Source organism: Talpa europaea (assembly GCF_964194135.1).
Source record: "Talpa europaea genome assembly, chromosome: 7".
In the NCBI taxonomy this organism is placed as follows: domain Eukaryota; kingdom Metazoa; phylum Chordata; class Mammalia; order Eulipotyphla; family Talpidae; genus Talpa; species Talpa europaea.
Window position 1 is genome coordinate 107,664,559 of NC_140074.1, and position 22,918 is coordinate 107,687,476.

At 37.9% G+C, this 22,918-nt stretch overlaps 1 protein-coding gene across 1 annotated transcript in view; it reads left to right on the plus strand.

The window, feature by feature from the left end:
* The window catches only part of PPM1D (protein phosphatase, Mg2+/Mn2+ dependent 1D), a gene marked incomplete at its 5' end in the record, with an annotated part of 34,612 nt that extends 12,070 nt beyond the window's left edge, over positions 1-22,542 (plus strand). The window contains 5 exons of the mRNA XM_084238823.1: positions 1,045-1,273; positions 3,738-3,862; positions 10,489-10,679; positions 17,154-17,396; positions 21,911-22,542. Coding sequence (XP_084094949.1) covers positions 1,045-1,273; positions 3,738-3,862; positions 10,489-10,679; positions 17,154-17,396; positions 21,911-22,468 — 1,346 coding nt within the window. The 3' untranslated portion in view covers positions 22,469-22,542. The remainder of the gene's footprint in view (positions 1-1,044; positions 1,274-3,737; positions 3,863-10,488; positions 10,680-17,153; positions 17,397-21,910) is intronic.
* Positions 22,543-22,918: the final 376 nt, after the last annotated feature.

A 22,918-nucleotide genomic window follows, 5' to 3' on the forward strand; every position in this document is an offset into this window, starting at 1 on the left:
GAGGTCTGGGGGGTGAGACGGTTCACCAGAGACAGAGGGGGAACAGAACAGGCAGATTGATCAAAGTACACTGCTGAGGGGAGCAGCGGGTGAGTCAGGAGAGGTCTGCTAGGCCATGTGAGTTGCTCCCTGGCTGGGCAGGGGCAGGGGCGGGGGGTTGGGGGGTGGGGGGGATCCAACTCATACTGCAGAGGCTGCAGACAGCTTCATAGGTTGCGTCTTAACTCATTGTGCCACCAGGGGGTCCCCCAATATCCTAACTCTTAACACATCCTTGCCTCGAAATGTTGTTAGAGGTGAAGTCCCATCAGCCTTTGCATACACCATCCACCCCTAACCTCCCATTAAGTGTCATGACTGTCCGCAGGCTCTGGAGGAAGCCCAATATCATCCACAGAGAACCAACACGTCCATCCGGCACCAGGCAGACCATATGTCAAAATCAAGCGTAACTGGCAGAAACCCAGACGCATCAATAACAGGGCGTGCAGGAGGTTCATGGGCCGGATCTTGAGGCCCAGCGTTGGTGGTTGTGTGAGCAACAGGAAATAAAGCACATGCTGCCTCGCGGCTTTGGGAAGTTCCTGGTGCACAGCTTCAAGGAGCTCAAAAGGCTGGGATAGCAGCGAGTCTCACGGTGCTGAGATTGCTCACGTCCCTTCCCCTGAGCTGCGGGGCTGTTGGGAAAAGCACAGCACAGCTGCCCTCTAGTCACCAACCCAGTGCCTGCTCCTGCGTGTGTATCATGTTAATAAAACCATAAAACTGGGGGGAAAAAGTTAAAACTAAGATTTAGGTAGAACAGGGAATATATTCTGTAATAGTATCCTTGTAGAATTAGGTAGTTGCAATATAATTGTACTATAAAATTAATTTATTGGTATATTGAACATGTTAATCCTTGAATAGTTTTATTTTTCTTAGCTTTTTTCCCTATGCTAAGTGGAATTTCAACATGCTAATTCAGCACATGTAGCATTTTTATTCTGCTATAGTATTAATGTTTATTGCTGGAAGAGTAAAATATTTTATTTCATATTACAGCAGAGTGGCCAAAGACCATGACAGGTCTTCCCAGCACATCAGGGACAACTGCCAGTGTGGTCATCATACGGGGCATGAAGATGTATGTAGCTCATGTGGGTGATTCGGGGGTAGTTCTTGGAATTCAGGATGATCCGAAGGATGAATTTGTCAGAGCTGTGGAGGTGACACAGGACCATAAGCCAGAACTTCCCAAGGAAAGACAACGAATTGAAGGACTTGGTGGGAGGTAATAATTGTACTGTTTTGTCTTTCCTTTTATGGTTGTCTTTTTACTAATCAGATTGACCTATTTCTTGCAATGAAATTGCTTTCTCAGTATTACAGGCTTTTAATTTGCCTGATAAAGTACCGTGAACTTCATATTTATCTCATTATTTTGAATTATTTTATTTCTGATGAAGATGCCAAAGGGATATAATATTTTTGTAGAACTCAGGTTACAAAACATACAAGGATTTATTGAAAGCCTTTAATGTAAATACTGGTCATTATGGTTTTCAGAATCTGGACAGAGCAGCCCTTAGAATTCCAGAGTAGAACAGTATGAAACTGGCTTTGGGATAGAATTTTGTTAGAATTATCTTTTAGGTTTTTTCACCTTGTTTTCTGAGTCATAATGCACTGCAAATCTTCTTTTTTTTCTCTTGCAATTTAGCGTCTTAATGTATAGAGTTTGCAAATTATGAGCCAAAATTGATTTCAGTGTAACATTTTCATTATAAAAACTAAAATTTAAGATTATGTTAAAAACAGAAATGAATAATGAGAAAATTTAAAAATTATCCCAGTACTTTAAAATTTGAGGCAAGAAGGATCTGGTGTTTTCTAAACAATCATTCTAACTAAGGATTTTACTGAAGGATTTTAATAGAAAGGTGACCCTGAGTTTACCTCCTAGTACTTTCTCTGGTTAAGATAAATATGGAATGTCGATGAACTTATAAGGCAACATTGCTTATTGTAGAATGACCCTTTAATTCCACTTTGTCGGCATAGGGTAGATTTTTGAAATAGGGTATAAATTTCTGTTGGGACCTCAGCTGCCCTTTGTACATGCACCTTGACATGTGCAGAGTGTTGTGGGCTATTACAAGATACTGATTACTGTGGCATGTGAAGCTTACCTGAGATGTCACTTGGAGTTTGGGGTTGGGGCTAGAAAATCATTCCTGCGTCACTATTAGGATCATGACTGAGAACAGCATGACAGAAACTGTCATGACCTCATACTGTGTTTTCTGTCCTGTATCTTGCAAAGTTTGATGAGCCTGGTTTTATGCTATAGTCTGTTTGATCCTATGAGTGTGGGATTTATATGGGATCACTGCTGATAGTCATGTAAAAGTGAACTCTGCAGTTTCAAACTGAATTCTTTTTTGTATTTGAGTCTTTCTGCACTTTATATTTTTCATATTGTCTGTTCATGTATTAGTATCATACATTTTTTAAGTGACACTTTATTCTCATTAATTTTTAAAATTATTTTTCTATATGAATTCTTTATTTTCTATATGAATTTTTAAATTACGTTTTATTTTAATCATTTTTTTAGAATTTATGTTTTTTGTCTTATCACTTAAAATACCATCTGGACCTTTGGGCAGATGCTCTTTGCCATTTGTGAGCAGATGTCTTTTTGTACAAATTGAACTGTTTTATTTAAGTTATTTCCTCATCTCCCTCTGTCTCACCCTAGGCAACTGTCCAGTGCTCTGTTTTTCCAGCCTTCTGTTCCTGCTCAGTCAGCTTTCTGTGTATCAGGCTGTTTCTTTGTGTATGCCTTTTAATCATACAGGACAACAGCAGGGAACACAATAAAAGGAGCATCTTTTATAACACTGTGTTGGTTTTTTGTATTTCCTTTCCCAGAAACTCAGAAACAATAATATCATTGAATATGAAGTATCAAGACCTCTATTACAGTTATATTGGAAGCAATTTGGATAGCTACTGTAATTACAGAAGTATTAAAGCTTATAGGAAACAGCCTTGGGAAAGAACAGTAGAACTTTAGGTAGTATGAAGGCAAAATGTTGTTGGTGTCTTATATACATATCTGTCAGGTAGAACTCATATCAAGCAGGCTAATATTGAAATCTCTTTTCACTCTCCTCCACCTTTTTTTAGGCTTCCAGAGAAATGCTTCTATTGCTGTCTTTTAAAATTCAAACAGATTGTAATTAAATTGATTTCAAAGTGAGTTTCTCATTTTAGTCATACCAGGTACAGGTTGAGACCATCTCTAAAGTGTTTTGATAATTACTTTATTTTGCCAAAGAATAATCATATTTTTATATCTTAGGTACTCTAGACATACTAACTCTGCTGTGTACTAATTGTAGATTTCTGTTGCTCCTATGCCAAGTCTCTAGGCCAGTTTTCTTCCACTCCAACTTCCAGATCTGTGATTGACCTATTTTCTAGTTATCTTACTTCTTTGACATGTTTACATGTTTTTTTTTTTATTACTTCCCATTCCCTTCTGTCTAGCCCACTTTAGTAGCCTCTAAATTCTCATCTTATTATTTTCTATTTTATTTTTCTTTTTTGAATAGAAAGTTTGTATCTGAAACAAATATATAGTTATTATTTGATAATGTTATCTTGTTTTATTAGTTATTTGACCCATCAAGCTACCTTGGATGGTGTTATTTTAATAATTTAGAGTATCTATGTGAACTCTTTTTTAGTGTGATGAACAAATCTGGGGTAAATCGTGTAGTTTGGAAACGGCCTCGGCTCACTCACAATGGACCTGTTAGAAGAAGCACAGTTATTGATCAGATTCCTTTTCTGGCAGTAGCAAGAGCGCTTGGTAAGTATGACTAAGATTTGGTGAAATCATATTAGATTTTCTACAATATGATGGTAAAATAAAAGAGGGGAGTGAGAATTAAACCCTTACTTGGCATATCATGGGGGTAGAAATCTGATGATATATGAAATACTTTAAAACCTAATTGAGGGCCTCCCTGGTGGCGCAAGGGTTTACGTCTCAGCACTATTAAGCTATCCATATGAGTATGATCCCCAGCCAGGGAACTGACCCACATGGTGCAGCAGATCTCTTCTGTCTCACCTGCTGCTCCCCTCAGCAGTGTATTTCAGTAGATCTGCCTGTTTTGCTCCCCACTCTGTCTCTGGTGAATACTCTCACCCTCCACCCCCCACCTCTGGCCTATACCCCAGCTCTTGTATGCATAAATAAATAAAATAAATCTTTAAAAAAAAAACCTAATTGAGTGGAAGATTAAAATATGGATTTTGTGCTAGTTGCTCTTTGATTATGAGTCAAATTCAGTGTTTGCTAATTCCATCTATTTTTTTTTTTAAAGATTTATTTATTTATTTATTTATACAAGCATTGGATACAGTCAGAAGTGTGGGAGGGTGAGAGAATTCACCAGAGCCAGAGCGGGGAGCAGAACAGGCGGAAGGACCGAAGTACACTGCTGAGGGGAGCAGCAGGCAGCAGGAGAGGTCTGTGTGTCATGTGGGACCCTTGCAGGGGGCCGGGGATCGAACCGACACTGCAGAGGCTGCAGCCCAGCGCTCAACCGCTGCGCCACCAGGGGAGGCCCTATTCTTTTTTTTTTTTTTTTTTTAAAAAGATTTATTTATTTATGCATACACGAGCTGGGGCACAGGCCAGAGGTGTGGGCGGGTGAGAGGATTCACCAGAGACAGAGTGGGGAACAGAACAGGCAGAAGCTGTAGATTGCTTCATAGTGTGGTGCTTAACCCCTTGCGCCACCAAGGAAGCCCAGATTTTACATATTTTATAGATTTTTGCAGAACTAGACAGGTAAACTACCTAGGTCATTCATATATATAAGCATATGGTACAATTTATTCTCTAGTTGTTAGCAAGCAAAAGGGAAAGAGGCGTAGGAGGTTGGAGATGATAGCTGTTGTTTACATTTCAAGTAGATGGTAAATTTCAGATTGACTACTCGTACCATGGCAACATTAATGAGCTTTTAAGGAGCACAGAATTAATATTACTATAAAATAGTAGAGGAATTTTATAATGGGAAATTCAACTCACTGGATTGAGGGCAAGGTCTTTTGCTGCAGTTCAACAGTAAAGTGAACCTTCAATTTAGTAAAGGATTCAAGTTGTTTTGAATATATAAAATATCTGTGCCGGGTATTTAAGTTTTGAAAGCCTTGTATGATTGTACAGAAGAGAAAAAACAGGCGAAGGGCTATCAAAAGAGCAAGAAAACTAATTGGTTTTTCTGTTTTAGACATTTCCTACTCAGTTCAGAAATACCCCTAGAGTGGTTTAGACTGGAAGTAACTTAACCCCTGCTTGAATATCTTCATTCATCTTTACTTAATGTTTCAAAGCACAAACGCTTGTATTATTGAGCAAAGGTGCCTTCTGGTGGCTGACTGAGGAATTGCACATGAGTCTTGGAAATTATTTATTCATTCAACAGATTTTTATTGAATGCACAATGGACCAAGCACATGGCCCTAATGGAAACTTACAGTTTAGGATGGGGTCAAAGGCATTCACAATAAGAACTAAAAAATTGCAACTCTTAAGTTCCTCTATATGTGCTAAAGAGAAGTTAAAATGGGGTGTTTCACCTCACTGGAAAAGACAAAAAAGTGAGGTTTAAGCTGAGGCCTGAAGAATTACTAGTTGAGAGGAAGGGAGTGTGTTTTAGGCATAGGAACTGTATTTGCGAATACCTCTGTGATTGGAGGAAGTGTGGTGAGTATAAGGAACTCTGATCATGATCCATGTGAATAAGGGGAGTAAAATATTGCACATTTGGCATGGAAAACATAACTAGATTTGTGTGTATGCTTTTAAATTATAATAAAATACATTTAACAAAATTTGTTATCTTAATCATTGTAAATGTATAGTTCAGTGGTATTAAGTACATTTATATTGTTTTACAACTATCACCAGCCTGCTTCAAAGGGATGCAGTTTGGGTTGCAGTTTTGAGACTGGATTAGGTGAGGCAAATGATTTGAGGAAGCTCTCCATGAGGAGCCACCCACTGAGTAGGGAGTGTGAGGTGGTGGCGGCTGTGGTGCGGAATTACACTGATTTCACTGGAGTAAGAACCGCTGAGTGTCCTGGGCACTGCTGGCTCCTTTGTACAACAGGGGCAAGCAGAGAACATAATCTCACATGGTGCAGCAAATAAATAAAACCAGCTCTATCTATAAATGGCAAAGTTGTCTACATAGAAAATCCCGAAGAATCTTCAAAAGCTACTAGAATTAGTAAATGAGTTCAGCAAGGTCACAAGATCCATATTCAACATACATAGTCAAACATATCTTTATGTTCTGGGAATCAACAATTCTAAATTAAAATTTAAATAAGTGTTGTTTATGACTGCACCGAAACTATGAATATACTCAGGTTTAATTGTAATATACTATGTTTGAGATTTGTATGCTGAAAACTGTAAAACACTGGTGAAAGAAATCAAAGAAGATCTAATTAAGGAATATACCATGTTCTTGGATTGAAAGATAAAATATTGTTAGAACGACATTTCTTCCTGGGCCTCCCCTGGTGGCACAGGCGGTTGAGCGCCACGTTGTGAAGCTGTCCGCAGCCTCTGCAGTGCCGGTTCCATCCCAGCTGGCCAGCGAGGGTCCCACATGGCGAGGCAGACCTCTCCTGTCGCGCCCGCTGCTCCCCCAGCAGTGTATTTAGTCAGTCTGCCTGTTCTGTTCCCCGCTCTGTATCTGGTGAATCCTCTCACCCTCCCGTGTATCTGGCCTGTACCACAGTTCTTGCATAAATAAGTAAATCTTAAAAAAAAAAAAATGACATTTCTTTCTGAACTGATCTGAAGGTTCAGTGCAATCCCAGTTAGGAAAGATGAAAACCCGTCTTCTGGAAATTATGAGCTTTAATGAGAAAGAAATAGAGACTGGCAAGATATTGACACTAGTGATTAGGGATTGTTAACAAAAGAGTAATTGTAAGCATGTTAGGATGAGTTCACCACAGAAGTGTACATTTGTGCATAGATCTCTCTAGAAGGTACATGAGAACAATAGTTGTTCTCTAAGTGAAGAGCTAAGAATGAACATTTTTTTTTTTTTTTAAAGTGCAGGGGATGAAAGGATTCACCAGAGACAGAGTGGGGAACAGAACCCACAGACTGACTGATACACACTGCTGAGGGGAGCAGTGGGCGAGACAGGAGAGGTCTGCTGTGCCATGTGGGTAGCTTCCTGGCAGGGGATAGAACTGCACTGCAGAGGCTGTGAACAGCTTTACAGTGTGGTGCTTAACCCCTTGCGCCACTAGGGAAGCCCAAGAATGGAGTTTTTGGCATACACCTTTTGTACCATGTGACTGTATTACCTATTCAAATAAATAAATAGCTTATTTTAAAATATTTTCAAATTTATTAAGATATTGTTATTGTATACATGAGAATTCTGACCCTTCAAAGTTGCCATATAATCTTAAAATTGAAAATCTTGGCCTCCCCAGTGGCACAGCGGGTTGAGCCCAGCGCTATGAAGCTGTCCCCAGCCACTGCAGCGCCAGTTTGATTCCAGGCCAGCCAGGGAGATTCCCACATGGCGAGGCAGACCTCTCCTGTCATGCCCGTTGCTCCCCTCAGCAGTGTATTTTGGTCCTTCTGCCTGATCTGCTCCCTGCTCTGTCTCTGGTGAATTCTCTCACCTTCCCGCACCTCTGGTCTGTACCCCAGTGCTTGTATTAAAAAAAAAAAAAGATTGTAAATCTTTTCTACCTAGATTTTAAATTTAGACATATTAGGGATTCTGCTTTATATAAATTTATGTTCTTGAAGTGGTTAATCCTAAATAATGAGGCAAAAACTGCTTTTGAAAGCTTTTAGCATAACTTAAAGGTTTAATTGCTACCTTAGTATTTATATTGTTTCCATGTTCATTTTTATTTCATCAACCAAGGAGCTTTGTTTTGCTGGTATAGAGAGATAAATGTGTCTTTGTAAGCCAACCTGGTTTATAATTAGCTTTTAGTGGTTGCATGTATTCTCTTCTGTTCTGACGGATGAATTGCTCCTTTCAAGAGGCTGGTGTATTAGTGAATTTTGTATTTTAGAGTGGAGTAATTGACGTGAATTATTTCCTTGAACTTTAAGCATGTTTGAATTGGCTGGTTTTCCTGGTGGGAACTATAAAGGGGAAGTTCAGAAAAGGAAAGGATAAAAACAAAGGATCTTCCTCATGTTTAGCAAAATGCAGACCTGCTGAAGGGGGGCAAAAACTATTTACACTCTTTCCTGAAAATATTTTGTTTTTATTTTAGGTCTTTCCCCCAACAAATTTAACAACAAAGTAAAAGAAGCAGAAATTAATACTCGATTCTTTCTGTCTCCTCCTTCCTCGGTTTTGGGGAACAAAAGAAAAGTTGATATTGTTCCATTAATTTTGTCTTATGTATCATAGAAAAACAGGTGGTTTCTATAATTTTTTCTATTTCACTTTTATTGATTTTTTTTAAATAATAATTTTTATTTTTATATTCCTCATACAATTGCAACCCCCCCCATTCTGACCCCAATCCCTCCCCTCCCGCCCCACACCTATTGATTTTTTTTGATAGCTAGAGTCAACCAAAAGTTCTTTTCCGTTGAACATTTTGAGATTTACATCTAAGAGGTCTAACCTCTCCTGTCTTGCCTGCTGCTCCCCTCAGCAGTGTATTTCAGTAGATCTGCCTGTTGTGCTCCCCATTCTGTCTCTGGTGAATCCTCATTCCCTTCCACTTTTGGCCTCTTGTATGCATAAATAAGCAAAATAAACCTTTTAAAAAAACAAATTTAAAAAGTTAATAGGTCTAAAGGCACAAATTTAGCATGTGAGCAATCAAGGAAGCTAATCAAAAATAGCTTTATTTTTCTGACTCACTGAAAGGGTGAACTATTGATCTCTAAACACTAGTCATATTGTAGGTTAAGAGCATAAAAATACTCATTTATGTTTCTAGAATTTTCTTCCACGTGACTGGCATTCTATAAGTTTTGATACAAGGTACTTTCTTGATCTTAGGGGTTAATGGAAGATTTTCAGTTAGCTACTAAGACTCCTATTTATAGAGCAATTTCTCCCCAACTTATCTTTTTTGCATAAACACTTTGGTTAATCTTGACCTTTTACTCTTTCCTATACATTTTAAAATCATTTGTCAAATTCTAAAAAAATCCTTTTAGGATTTTGGTTGGAATTACATTAATTGTATAGGTTGTTTTCAGAAAATTAACATCTTTAAAATATTGACTCTTCCTGTCTCTGAATCTAGTTCATTTCTTCATTCATTTCGTCTTTTTAATGTTTGATTGTTAATTTTCTTTTATTTTTATTAAAGATTTATTTTCATTTATACAAGAACCGGGTACAGTCCAGATGTGCGAGAGGGTGAGAGGATTCACCAGAGACAGAGCAGGGAACAGAACAGGCAGACTGACGAAATACACTGCTGAGGGGAACAGCGGGCGAGACAGGAGAGGTCTGCTCGCCATGTGGGTTGCTCTGAGGCCAGCGGGGATGGAGCCGGCACTGCAGAGGCTGTGGACAGCTTAAGAGCGCTGCGCTCAACCGCCTCCGCCACTAGGGAGGCCCGATTGTTAATTTTCTCCATAAAAAACTTGCACATCTTTTATTAAATTCTTTTGTTAGCTGTTTTCTAAATACCTTACATTTGGTTTGCTGTGTAAATGAAATTGTTCAAATTTTTGTATTTTCTATTTCTTGACATCTTATAGAATTACTTGACTTTTATATATTAGGTTTTTGGTTTTGTTTTAAAGATTTATTTTATTTATTCATCCAAGAACTGGGGTATAGGCCAGAGGTATGAGGGCAGGGGAGTGAGTGGATTTACCAGGGACAGAGGTGGGGAGCACAACAGGAAGATCTACTGAAATACCCTGCTGAGGGGAGCAGTGGGCGAGACAGGAGAGGTCTGCTGTGCCATGTGGATTAGCTCCCTGGCCAGGGATTGAATTCCCACTGCAGTGGCTGCTAATAGCTTCAGTGTGCTGAGACTTAACCCCTTGCGCCACCAGGGAGGCCCTACTAGGTTTTTATTTTAACAACCATGCTAAACATTCCTATTCTGATCATTTAAATAATTTTTTGTAGCTTCTTGTGTAGAATTAGTTTTCAAATACTCATAGCTTTATTTTCTCAATTCCAATTCATATACCTGATTTATTCTTATTGTCTTACTATGCTAGTAATAACCTACATTATATTGGAAGAGAGGTGGTGATAGAAGGCTTTTATCAGGTTAAGAGACTTAGCTTTTAATTCTAGTTTGCTAGGAAATTTTTTAAATCATGAGTAAATTTTAAGTGTTATCAAATGCTTTTCTGCATCTCTTGAAAAGAGTATCTATTGATGTAATGCTTCCATCTTGGAATTAATACTGTTTCTTCTGCTGCCTGCCTTCTAGGTGATTTGTGGAGCTATGATTTCTTCAGTGGAGAGTTTGTTGTGTCACCTGAGCCAGATACAAGTGTCCACACTCTTGACCCACAGAAGCACAAATATATTATATTGGGGAGTGATGGACTTTGGAACATGATTCCACCTCAAGATGCCATCTCTATGTGCCAGGACCAAGAGGAGAAAAAATACTTGATGGTGAGAATACTAATTTTATATTGTTGTTTAAACATTGTTCTGGTACTTTTGTCAGGGGTATTGAATGTGAATTCAGGATGTTTATCTTGAGTAGAGTATTGCATTTGCCTGCCTCTAGAAGTAGATAAAAGATAAAATTTATAGCTCATTAGAAAATGAAATAGGAAATAAGTAAATGAAACTAGGTAACAAAACATACAACTATTGGCTTTGGTATGAGTAATCCTTGACTGACTTACCAATGAATCTTTGCCAGTCCTGTTTTTTAAAGACTGAGATGTAGTTTATAAACCATAAGACTTAACCTTTTAAAGTATACAGTTCAGGGTCCTCCCTGGTGGCTGAGGTGTTAAGTCTCAATGTTATCACCACATGGCCTGAGTTTAAACCCTTGCCAGGGAGCTAATCCACATATGGCATAACAGACCTCTCCTGTCTTGTCCCCTTAGCAATGTATTTCAGTAAATCCGCCTGTTCTGCACCCCACTCTGTCTCTGGTAAATCTTCTCACCCCTGCACCTCTGACCTATACCACAGTTCTACACAAAAATAAGAAAATAAAAAGTATATAGTCAGTAGTTCTTGGTATAGTCTCAAAAGTTGTTTAACCTTTACTATGTAATTTTAAAAAAATTTATTTTATATATATATTTTCATCATTCTTCATTTTTGTACCGTGTATACTTTTTCCTCTCAGGTGTAGTCCCTGTAAAATTTACACCTCCAGTTCAGCCATGTACCATCATCATAGTCCCTTATGCTCTTCCCTCCCGTTTTTTGTTTTTGTTTTTTTTTTAAGATTTATACAATAGCTGGGGTATAGGCCAGAGGCGTGGGAGGGTGAGAGGATTCACCAGAGACAGAGTGGGGAGCAGAACAGGCAAATGGACTGAAAGCACTGCTGAGGGGAGCAGTGGGTGAGACAGGAGAGGTTTCCCGCTCCACATGGGGATCTCCCTGGCCAGCCGGGAATTGAACCCCTGCTGCAGAGGCTGCGGATGGCTTCACAGTGCTGTGCTCAACCCGCTGCACCACCAGGGAGGCCCCCCTCCCCTGTTTTGATCCCTCACCTCCCCCCCCCCCCCGCAGAATATCTCTGATGTATGAGTTGCCTGTTGATTTTGTTTTTTAATTTATTATAATTATTTTTTTCCTGATCTCTTATATGGCTCCCCTACATTCCTCCTGTAAGTGAAACCATCCGATATTTTTCTTTTTCTTTCTGGCTTATTTCACTGAGCATAATTCCTTCCAGCTCCATCCATGTTGCTGTGAATGGCATGAGTTTATCTTTTTTGGTTGCTGCATAATATTCCATTGTGTATATATACCCCATCTTCTTGATCCAGTCTTCTATTTTTGGGCATTTGGGTTGTTTCCATAGCTTGCCTATTGTAAATAGTGCTTCAGTGAACATAGGGCTACAGGTAACCTTTGAATTAATGTTTTTGTGTCCTTTGGTTAGATTCCTAGGATTGGAATTGCTGAGTCATATAGTAGCTCCACTTTTAGTAGTTTGAGGAACCTCCATTCAGCTTTCCATTTACTATGTAATTTTAAAACATTTTCATCACCACCCTCTGCAAACCCCATAGCCACTAGCAGCCATTTATTCTCTTCTGCTACTTCCCACCCCCTGGCAACTGCTAATCGTTCTATCTCTGTGTTTCCCTATTTTGGATATTTCATATAAATGAAACCTTACAATATGTTGCCTTTAATACTTGATTTTGTTCACAGAAGCAAATATTTTCAGGGTTCATTCATTTTGCTTGTGTCAGAACCTTATTTTTTATGGCTAAATAATTTTTCATTGATGTGTCATATTTTATTCATCTATTCATCAGTTGATGAATATTTGAGTTTTCACTTTTTCACTAATGAGAATGATGTTGCTGTGAACATTCATGTATGAGTTTTTGTGTGGATATGTTTTCAGTTCTGTTAGGTGTATACCTAGTATTAGAATTGCCAGGTCACTGTTACCTTTCCTTTCTTTAATCAAGTGCATACCTCGAATTAATCAACAATGAGAAAATCCTTTTCTTTCCTTCCTGACTTATTTAAAGATTTATTTCCTCTTTATTCTGACAATGACAAAGTAAGGAACATTGGAAAAATGTGTTGTTGAAGACAAGAGAATTTTAGGGTAGTCGTCAGCAATGTCAAATTTTCCAAAGCATATGGAAATAACTAGAATCAACAGTTCAAAAGGATAAACTGTCCTTTGACAAAATGATCTTTCTCTAAGATGGGAGGGATGCTAAAGCTATTTTTTGAGTTGAAAGGAGGCAAAATAAAAGTACTTGTATAAAACTACCTCCATTCATCACTCCACTGGCTTGTTAGGTAGTAGATACAAGGGGTGCAAAGGTAAATATAGAATATGGCTGTTGCAGAGTATTTACCATATTATTACAAATAGGATATGTTGGCCATTTGACTGTAAGTTGAAAGACATAAACACATTGTCTTGACTCATTTTTACAATGTATGTATGCAGATCTAAAACACAGCTTTACAGTAACTTGGGGCTGGCATGTTGCCTTTTGGTAAGTGACATCACATGTAAAAGATTAAAATAAATATTATTTTATGTATTGGATTTAAGATTTTTTAATGATGAGAGAAATGTTTCAGTTGCATGATTACAAAAGCCAGTTTGTGGTGGATTGGGAGACCCTATGTGTAAGCACAGAAGTGTTTTTAGAATGAGTATTGAAGAAAGCACCCATATAACAAAAATTAGAAGTATTACAAGAACTGAGGGGGCAAAAGTAGGAAACTTGGAAAGGCAGCTAAGTAAATTTCATGGAAGAGAGTGATATGTGAGCAAATCTAAAGGTAGGGTTGAATTTACCAAGTAAAATAGAGCAAGGGAGGAGAGGAAAGCTTTCCAGGCAAAGAATAGAATATTCAGTCAAAAAAGAGAGACAAATATGACATTTATGTTTCACAAGTAGCGTAATGTGACTAGAGCATAGGATATCTTAGAGGTGAAGGGAGATGATTCATAAACATGTTGAGAATGGTCTGTTAGGAAGTTAGGTCTTTATGGCAATGGGGAGTTATTGAAAAGCTATATTTTAAATCTGCATTTTAGGAGCCTTATTCATTGCAGGGTGGAATGTAAAATTAAGGATAGATGATAACGTATGTGATGATATCTCTTAGGAGACATAGAAAAATCACCTAGCCTCCTTAACTAAATCAGAGCAAACCATATTTGACAAGAAAAGAGAAGGGGTGGTAGTAATGATTATTGAGGAATCCCTGATAGAGGGTGAATTTTGATCAGTGGAGTCAACTATTTCTACTTCTTTTCATAGTTGATTTTTATTTCCAGTAAAACTGATTTGACTTTTATTAGTGAATCTACTAGACATCCTTGTTAGAGACTGCTGTTATATTACCAATGAGAAAATTTGCAAGCTTTGTCTAAAACAACAAAACTTAGAAAGAAACAACTTTTACATAAAGAAAAAAAGAAATACATGCAAGGTAGAAGCGACACAGTGGGGTTTTAAGGAGGGAGAATATGATGACACCTAAATTTCTGACTGATGACTGGTAGCTATTAAAAAGAAACATATTATTTGGAAGAGAGGGCAGATAATTAGATTAGCTGTAAGCTTGTTGATTTGGAGGTGCCTGTGGTTCATCTGGATAGATATTTTCACTAGACAGTGACAAATATTTGAGAGAAACCTGGAATACAAATTTGAGTGTTAACAGGAGTTAGGTAAAACTATGACAATTTATGAGATTACCTAGTGAGACTGTGTAGTGGAAGACAGACATTATTACAGGGGGAGGGGGCAGAAACAATGAGTTGAGGAAAAATTGCAAGTAAGGTTGTGAAAATGACTTATATAGACTTCCATTTCGTCAAGCATTGGTGGAAAGGGAAACAAGCAAGCTGAAAAAGTGAAAGGTTGAAGGAGTCCTTCATTGAGTTCTCAGTGAGCCTAGTGTTCGGAGAATGATAAACCATGCACTGGTGAATATCATAGATTCGTGAATTGGTGATTAATGCTACCTTTCATCAGTTGTGAGGTGCATTTTTTTTTTTTTTGCCTTTAACATCTCTGAAATAAGAATGATTTTTCTTATTGATAGTATGGTGTATCATATTTCAATTAATAGTACTTATTTATTTTTTGTGACATAAAGACTCGTGTTCCACATTAAAAAAAAAATCTGCTGAGGGCCTCCCTGGTGGCTCAGCGGTTGAGCGCTGGCTTGCGAAGCTTCCCGCAGCCTCCGCAGCGCCGGTTCTATCCCCAGCCACCAGGTGAGGGTCCCACATGGCGCGACAGACCTCTCCTACCTCGCCCACTGCTCCTCTCAGCAGTGTATTTCGTCAGTCTGTTCTGCTCCCTGCTCTGGCTCTGGTGAATTCTCTCACCGTCCCGTGCTTCTGACTGTACCCAGTGCTTGTATAAATAAATAAATCTTAAAAAAAAAAAACTGGAAAAAAAAAAGCGAACAACATAATTAAATGATCCACTGCAAAGAAAATTAGCTCAGTGATCCATTCAACAAGTTATAAAACATCTAGGAGGATGACGATAATAAGAGTGTAAATTAATGATAGATTCAGAAAACCCACAAGGTAGTTCTTTAAAAAGACAAATGAGGTGTGATCTCTCTAGAGTAAGAAAAAAAGCCCAAAAGAAGCTTAAGAATGCTTCTGGTGGCGCAACGGTTGAGTGCTGGGCTGTGAAGCAGCCTGCAGCCTCTGCAGCACCGGTTCTAAACCTGGCCACTGGCGAGGATCCCACATGGTGCGCAGACCTCTCCTGTTGCGCCCATTTGTTACCCTCAGCAGTGTATTTCGTCAGTCTGCCTGTTCTGTTCCCTGCTCTGGCTCTGGTGAGTCCTCTCACCCTCCTGCGCTTCTGACAGTACCCAGTGCTTGTATAAATCAATCAATCAATCAATCAATCTTTAAAAAAAAGCTTAAGAATGGACATAGGTACACTTAAAGATAGAGGTTTTTTGAATCACAATAGTAGACCAACTTCATGCTAATTAATTTGAAAAATAAAAGTATGTTAGTTCTTTAGGAAAGTATAAAATGTAGTTAACGCTACATAATCAGTTGTAACTGTAAAATCAGTTAAATGGACATCAAGATATAATTATAAAAACAAACAGTAAGCAAATTATAGCAAACACTGAAGGAATAGATGGTCCCCCATGTTATAAAACAGTTTCAGAAAACAGAAGATGGAAAGATTTCCACGAGCTTTAATTTGATTAGTACCTTTATTTTATGACACTGGTAAACACTGATAATAGAATGGACCAAAAAAGGTATGAGAAAGGCAAAAATAAAAAGCACCATTTCAAATAAACCATTACAAAATGATAATAATAATGGAAATTCAAGGATGGCTTAGTATTAGGGTTTTAAACAAAAATGCTAAGAGGAATGATTTGCAGTTTTGCCATCATTCACATGTTGAAATGATGTAATAATATACTAAGATCAAAGGAACCTAAATAAAGATGATTCCCTGTTTTCCTAAGGAAAGAATAGGAAAAAACCCAGTTCTTTATCCAATTTGAATATGTAAACTTCAGGGGTATATCTGACAATGTGTGATATATCATATATGTGTTTTTTTATGTTGCTTTATGGTATGTTGTACATTGTATATTGTTTAGTATATATTATAGTATAATATATTGGTATTTCTGTAGTTTAAATACTGTATTATATTTTCAAAGAGCCGTTTATATTTCTTTGTCTCTGAATTTTGCCCTTTGACAACTTTTATCTTGGGTCATTGCATTTGATTTACAGAAGCTCTTATTTTAGGAGGAAATTGGCCCTTTGCCCTGAGTTTTTTGCCATGCTCGATTATCTCATCTGTGATTTGTTTGTTTACCTATAATAATTTGATGTTTAATTCCTATTTTAAATAGCTTCTAAATTATATTCCTAATTAAGATTAAAGTGAAGTCTAAGTTTCTTGCTACCAAAAAGATGAAAATTTAGGTAAGAGGTAAACTGAAAATAGTACTATGTTAACAGAGTTATGGGAGCTGTGAGTAATGTTTTGAAAATTTGGAAATTTTTATTTAGGTCATGTTGGACATCTAATTTAAAATTTTTAATTTGTGGGCCTCCCTGGTGGCACAAGGGGATAAGTCTCAGACTGTGAAGCTTTCCGCAGCCACTGAAGCATGAGTTTGACCCCGGGCCATGGAGGTGACCCACATGCCACAGCAGACCTCTCCTGCCTTGCCCGCTGCTCCCCTCAGCAGTGTATTTCAGTCAGTCTGCCTGTTCTGCTGCCCACTCTGTCTCTGGCGAGTCCTCTCACCTCTGCACCTCTGCCCTGTACCCTGGTTCTTGTATGCATAAATTAATTAATCTTTTAAAAATAAAAATTTTAATTGGATATAGATATAGTGGTAACGAGATCTGAGTTGGTATTTTCCTTCTTATTCTTTTAAACACAGGGTGAGCATGGACAATCATGTGCCAAAATGCTTGTGAACCGAGCTCTAGGACGTTGGAGGCAGCGCATGCTTCGAGCAGATAATACTAGCGCCATAGTAATCTGCATCTCTCCAGGAGTGGACAGTCAGGGAGATTTTGCCAATGAAGATGAACTCTATCTGAACCTGACTGATAGCCCTTCTTATAACAGTCAAGAAACCTGCGTGATGACGCCTTCTCCATGTTCTACACCACCAATCAAGGTACACAATTATAATATTGAAGTTGTTTTAATAGACAATTTCTTTGCATAGAGCTTCTTGAAAACAATTCTAAGATTCTTTGTATAACAGAATTTTGGATTTAAACTAGGTTTAAGAAAGTGATAGGTCTTTGTCATGTAGCTCATTGTTAGTGAGCTAACTTTACAACATCAGTATAGTTCCTACTGAAGAGTGATTGATTAGAAGTGATCCCTGAAGCAGTATTAATGCTTGGAACTTACTGATCCTTTTCTAGTACTATGAAGACTCATAAAGGGTTTAAAAGTTTGTAAAATACGTTCTTGTGTGTATTTCATTTGAGCCTCATGGTCCAAAAGGGTGAATAGTGCAGCTATTATTCCATTTTATAGATACTACTGAAAGTTTGAACAAGGTCATGAACCACAGACCAGGATTAAAGCTAGACCTTAGAAGATCAGACCTTAGAACTGGTTGTCTTTTAACATGGATAGGAAATATCATTCCTTATCCATGTTAATATTTAATGAGTTTTAATGAATAAAAACAGACCATAATTCTCTTTATCTCATTTCATACCAATTTTTTCTTCCTAATTAATATTAGGAATATTGATAATTATATATATATATTTTTAAGATTTATTTATTTATACAAGCACTGGGTATAGTCAGAAGCACGGGATGGTGAGAGAATTCACCAGAGCCAGAGCGGGGAGCAGAACAGGCAGACTGACGAAATACACTGCTGAGGGGAGCAGCGGGCATGGTAGGAGAGGTCTGTCGTGCCATGTGGGACCCTCACCCGGTGGCTGGGGATCAAACCAGCGCCGCAGAGGCTGAAGGCAGCTTCACAGCCCAGCGTTCTACCACTGCGCCACCGGGGAGGCCCTTGATAATTATATTATAATATTGATAATTATTTTGATAAATACCTGGGCCTTTGAGAATTTCCTTTTAGAATACTGACCATGAAGATGAAAAATAAAGAGAAAGTCTATGTTATGTATACAATTTTTGAAGATGTCAAAGTTACACATGAAGAATTTAATTTTGGGTATTGTGACTCTATACTCAGAATATTTACTATTACTGCTTTGCTTTCTATCAGTTCACTTATACATGGGAATTCATTTTTCTTTAGAAATTGATAAATTAATATTTTGTACTGATTTTCTTGAAAGGATTTCTTGTCAAATATTTCTTTTCTTTGAATACCCTTGAATAATAGTACAGTTCAAAACTTTTTAAAGTTTCTTCATTCTTTTTTGAAAGTTGTGAAGGCACAGATGTTCATTTGCATTATGTCTGTTTCTTAGTTTGAATGTATTCCTTACTCTTATGTTTCTTAATGTATTTGTGTTTAAATAACTGCCTGTTAGGCAGAATAGGGAAAGGGGAATCGGGTAGAGGAAACAAAGGATGTTGTAATAGGAATAAATTTAATATTGATTTCAAATAATTATTGCAGTCTGCTTATTTGCATTAGTAAAATTGCATAAGTTGTACATAAACTATGTTCTAAATATTATTACTAAAATTCTGAGAAATAATCACCTAATACTACTACTAAAATAAAGATAAGGAGAGATATATAAACAGTTATTTACAAGTTCACAATGATTTTTTGTTAACCACTGGCCCCACCCAAAATGGTAAGGTTATGGAGAAAAAGGAACTCTCCTACACTCTGGTGGGAATGCAAACTGGTCCAGCCACTATGGAAAGCTGTGCATAGGTTCCTCAAACTGCTAAAAATGGAACGGGAAAATATTTAGAGCCATTCAGAATAATTAGTATTGTTGGCTCTCACCTAAAGAAGGGCAAATTTCTGCCCAACAGATTGTTTCATTTTATTTTAACTGACTTAAAAATGTCTCTGATTTATTTCATTATTGTAATAATTCTGTTTAGTAATATCTAAAGAAATAGACATTTTTGATTAATTTTTTAAAAAAGATTTATTTATGCATACAAGAACTGGGGTGCAAGCCAGAGGTGTGAGGGGTGAGAGGATTCACCAGAGACCGGAACAGAACAGGCAGATTGACTGAAATACACTGCTGAGGGGAGCAGTGGGTGAGTCAGGAGAGGTCTGCTGCGCCATGTGGGTAGCTCCCTAGCCAGCTGGGGATCAAACTCGGCTGGTAATCAAACTCGTGCTGCGGTGGCTGTGGATAGCTTTATAGGTTGCGTCTTGACCCCTTGTGCCACTAGGGAGGCCCCATTTTGGTTAATTTTGAATGATTTTTAAGACTTACATTTAGAAGGCATTTGAAGCTAGGTTTATATATATCTGTAATCATCTATGTTTATAGTTTTTAGTTTATAACTATGTCACTTTCTGTTTGTAAATCAGTAGTCAGATATTTGTTTTTGGGATGAATATGATGGAAATAGGCTCTGTTCAAGTCTTAGTTTGTGATCATACCCCTTGCTTTTTCCATCCTTTCTTTAGGGAAAAGTTAAATTTAGCTTTTTTTTTTTTTTTTTTTGGCAAGCTGATAACTATAGAAAGGAGGACTGAGAAAGAGAATTCATTCAGAAAATTAAAACAATTTCAGTTGAATTCTAGGTGCAATCTGTAATTGTTTAATGTTGGATTTTAAGATGTAGGGAGTAAGTTGAACTCTGAAGTAGTAAACTTTAAAGTATGTCTTTTTAGGAGGTAATCTCTCAATGTTACAAACATTTTATGAACAGAAGGAAGGCTTAGCAATACAAGTTATTAATCTGGGCTGAGTCGGGCCTCCCCGGTGGCGCAGCGGTTGAGCGCTGGGTTGCGAAGCTGCCCGCAGCCTCTGCAGCGCCGGTTCGATCCCCGGCTGCTCCCTGGCCACCAGAGGAGGGTCCCACATGGCGCGCAGACCTCTCCTGCCGCCCGCTGCTCCCCTCAGCAGTGTACTTAGGTCCTTCTGCCTGCTCTGCTCCCCGCTCTGGCTCTGGTGAATTCTCTCACCCTCCCACACTTCTGACTGTACCCAGTGCTTGTATGTATAAATCAATCAATCAATCAATCAATAAACAAATCTTTAAAAAAAAAAATCTGGGCTGAGTCTAAAAAGTCCAAGTTGCCTGTGATAACAGATGCAGTATATTCCCTCAAAATGCCAATAAAAAGAGAAGAATTCAAGGAGAAAGTGGGGGAAGAAATAACAGTGCCAGTGCACCTATAGTGTCAGAATAATCTGAATTTAAAAGGACACAGCACAACATAAATGACAATAAATTGTATTAATTCTGAAATTGTCCCTTTGCTTTTCTTTTATAAAGAAATTCCATGCAACAGCCAATCTTGTTATACATACTAATGCAGTGCGTTCTATTTTTATAAATGATTTAATACCTTTTTCCTTTGCCTAAAGTTAGTGACATGATTTTTTGGTAATGTGAAAATTTTGTCTATAGAATCTAGTCTTGTTACAAATCCGTTTTCTGCGTTAAAGGATTAACTCTTGGTTAAAAATTTCTTGTGACTGTGGGCCTCCCCGGTGGCCCAGCAGATTGAGCACAGCGCTGTGAAGCTGTCCGCAGACTCTGCAGCATGGGTTTGATTCCGGGCCAGCCAGGGAGATACTCACATGGTGCAGCAGACCTCTCCTGTCTCGCCTGCTGCTCCCTTCAGCAGTGTATTTCGGTCCTTCTGCTCCCTGCTCTGTCTCTGGTGAATCCTCTCACCACCCGCACCTCTGGCCTGTACCCCAGCTCTTGTATGCATAAATAAATAAATCTTAAAAAACAAACAAGCAAAAAAAAAACCCAATTACTTGTGACTAGATACAGTTTTCTGTGATCATCCAAAACATGTTTGTGATTAGGTTAGGCTTTGTAATGAACCTAATTCAGAGAGATAAACTCACATACAACTCTTGTTGATGTTATTAAAAGTCATATGTAAATGTTCTAGAGTAGAGACTGTTCTGTTATCCTTATCCTTTCTCAAAACTGGTACTTTGAAATAAGGTTGCTGCCTAACATATAGTCAAGGTAAAACAGATAAGAAGTGGCTTTCTTTCTTTCTTTTGTTTTTTAAAGATTTATTTATTTTATGCATACAAGAACTGGGGTGCAGGCCAGAGGTGCGGGTGTGAGAGGATTTACCAGAGACAGAGTTGGGGAGCACAACAGGGGGATCTACTGAAATACACCGCTGAGGGGAGCAGCGGGCGAGACAGTAGAGGTCTGCTGTGCCATGTGGGTAGCTCCCTAGCCAGGGATCAAACTTATGCTTCAGTGGCTACCTATATATAGCTTCATAGTGCTGAGACTTGCTTTTCTAAAAAGAGAAAACAGTGTCCAGTCCTTTGGGTATGGGTACAAAGCAACTGAGTTTCAATTATGCCATAGTTGCTTTAATGTTGCATTTCATATTTTTCACACTGCTGAATATTCAGAAATTAGAATTTGTAAAGTAGGAAATAAATTTGTCACTTATCCTAAATAATTAAATTTCATTATTCTAATGAAACCCCAATGATTCAGCTGAATTCTTGGATAAATTATTTCTTACTTGGTTTACCTTTTTTTTTTTTCCAGTCACTGGAGGAGGATCCATGGTCAAGGCTGAACTCTAAAGACCATATACCTGCCCTTGTTCGTAGTAATGCCTTCTCAGAGAATTATTTAGAAATCCCAAGCGAGATAGCTCGAGGAAGTGTCCAGTCTGCAATCATACCTGCAAAAGATCCAGATCCACCTGAAGAAAATTGTACTAAAGCTCTGACTTTAAGGATACATGATTCTTTGAATAACAGCCTATCAGTTGGCCTTGTGCCTACTAATTCAACCAACGCAATTATGGACCAAAAAAATTTAAAGATGTCAACTCCAGGTCAAATGAAAGCCCAAGAAGTTGAAAGAACCCCTCCCGCAAATTTTAAAAGAACATTAGAAGAATCCAACTCTGGCCCTCTTATGAAGAAGCATAGACGAAATGGCTTAAGTCGAAGTAGTGGTACTCAGCCTGCAAGCCTTCCCACAACCTCCCAGCGAAAGAACTCTGTTAAACTTACCATGCGACGCAGACTTAGGGGCCAGAAGAAAATTGGAAATCCTTTACTTCACCAGCACAGAAAAACTGTTTGTGTTTGCTGAAAGGTATCTGGAAAATGTTTTTTTCCAAACTTGGAATGTAAGAGGGCTTTTTAAAGTTGGTGCCGAAGTTGAACTTTTTTTAAGGGGACAAATAAAAATAATATACAGCTTGACTTTTTGGAATTCAACAGTTTTTCTGGCCTTGTACTTGCTTGTATTATAACTGTGAATTTTGTAGATGTTAGGGTATAAGTTGCTGTAAAATGTGTGTAAATTTGTATCCTTCACATGAACTCAGTCTCTTAACTCTGATACACAGTAAATGTAACAATAGGGCTAAATGTTTAAAAAAAAAAATCAAAAGAATCTATTAGATTTTAGAAATACATTTAAACTTTTTAAAATGCTTAAGAAATTTGTATAAGTCACTTGTGATGAAAACTATACAACTTTTTAAAGTAAATTATTAAGCAAACTGGAAAAGTGATGTATTTTCATAGTGATCTGTGT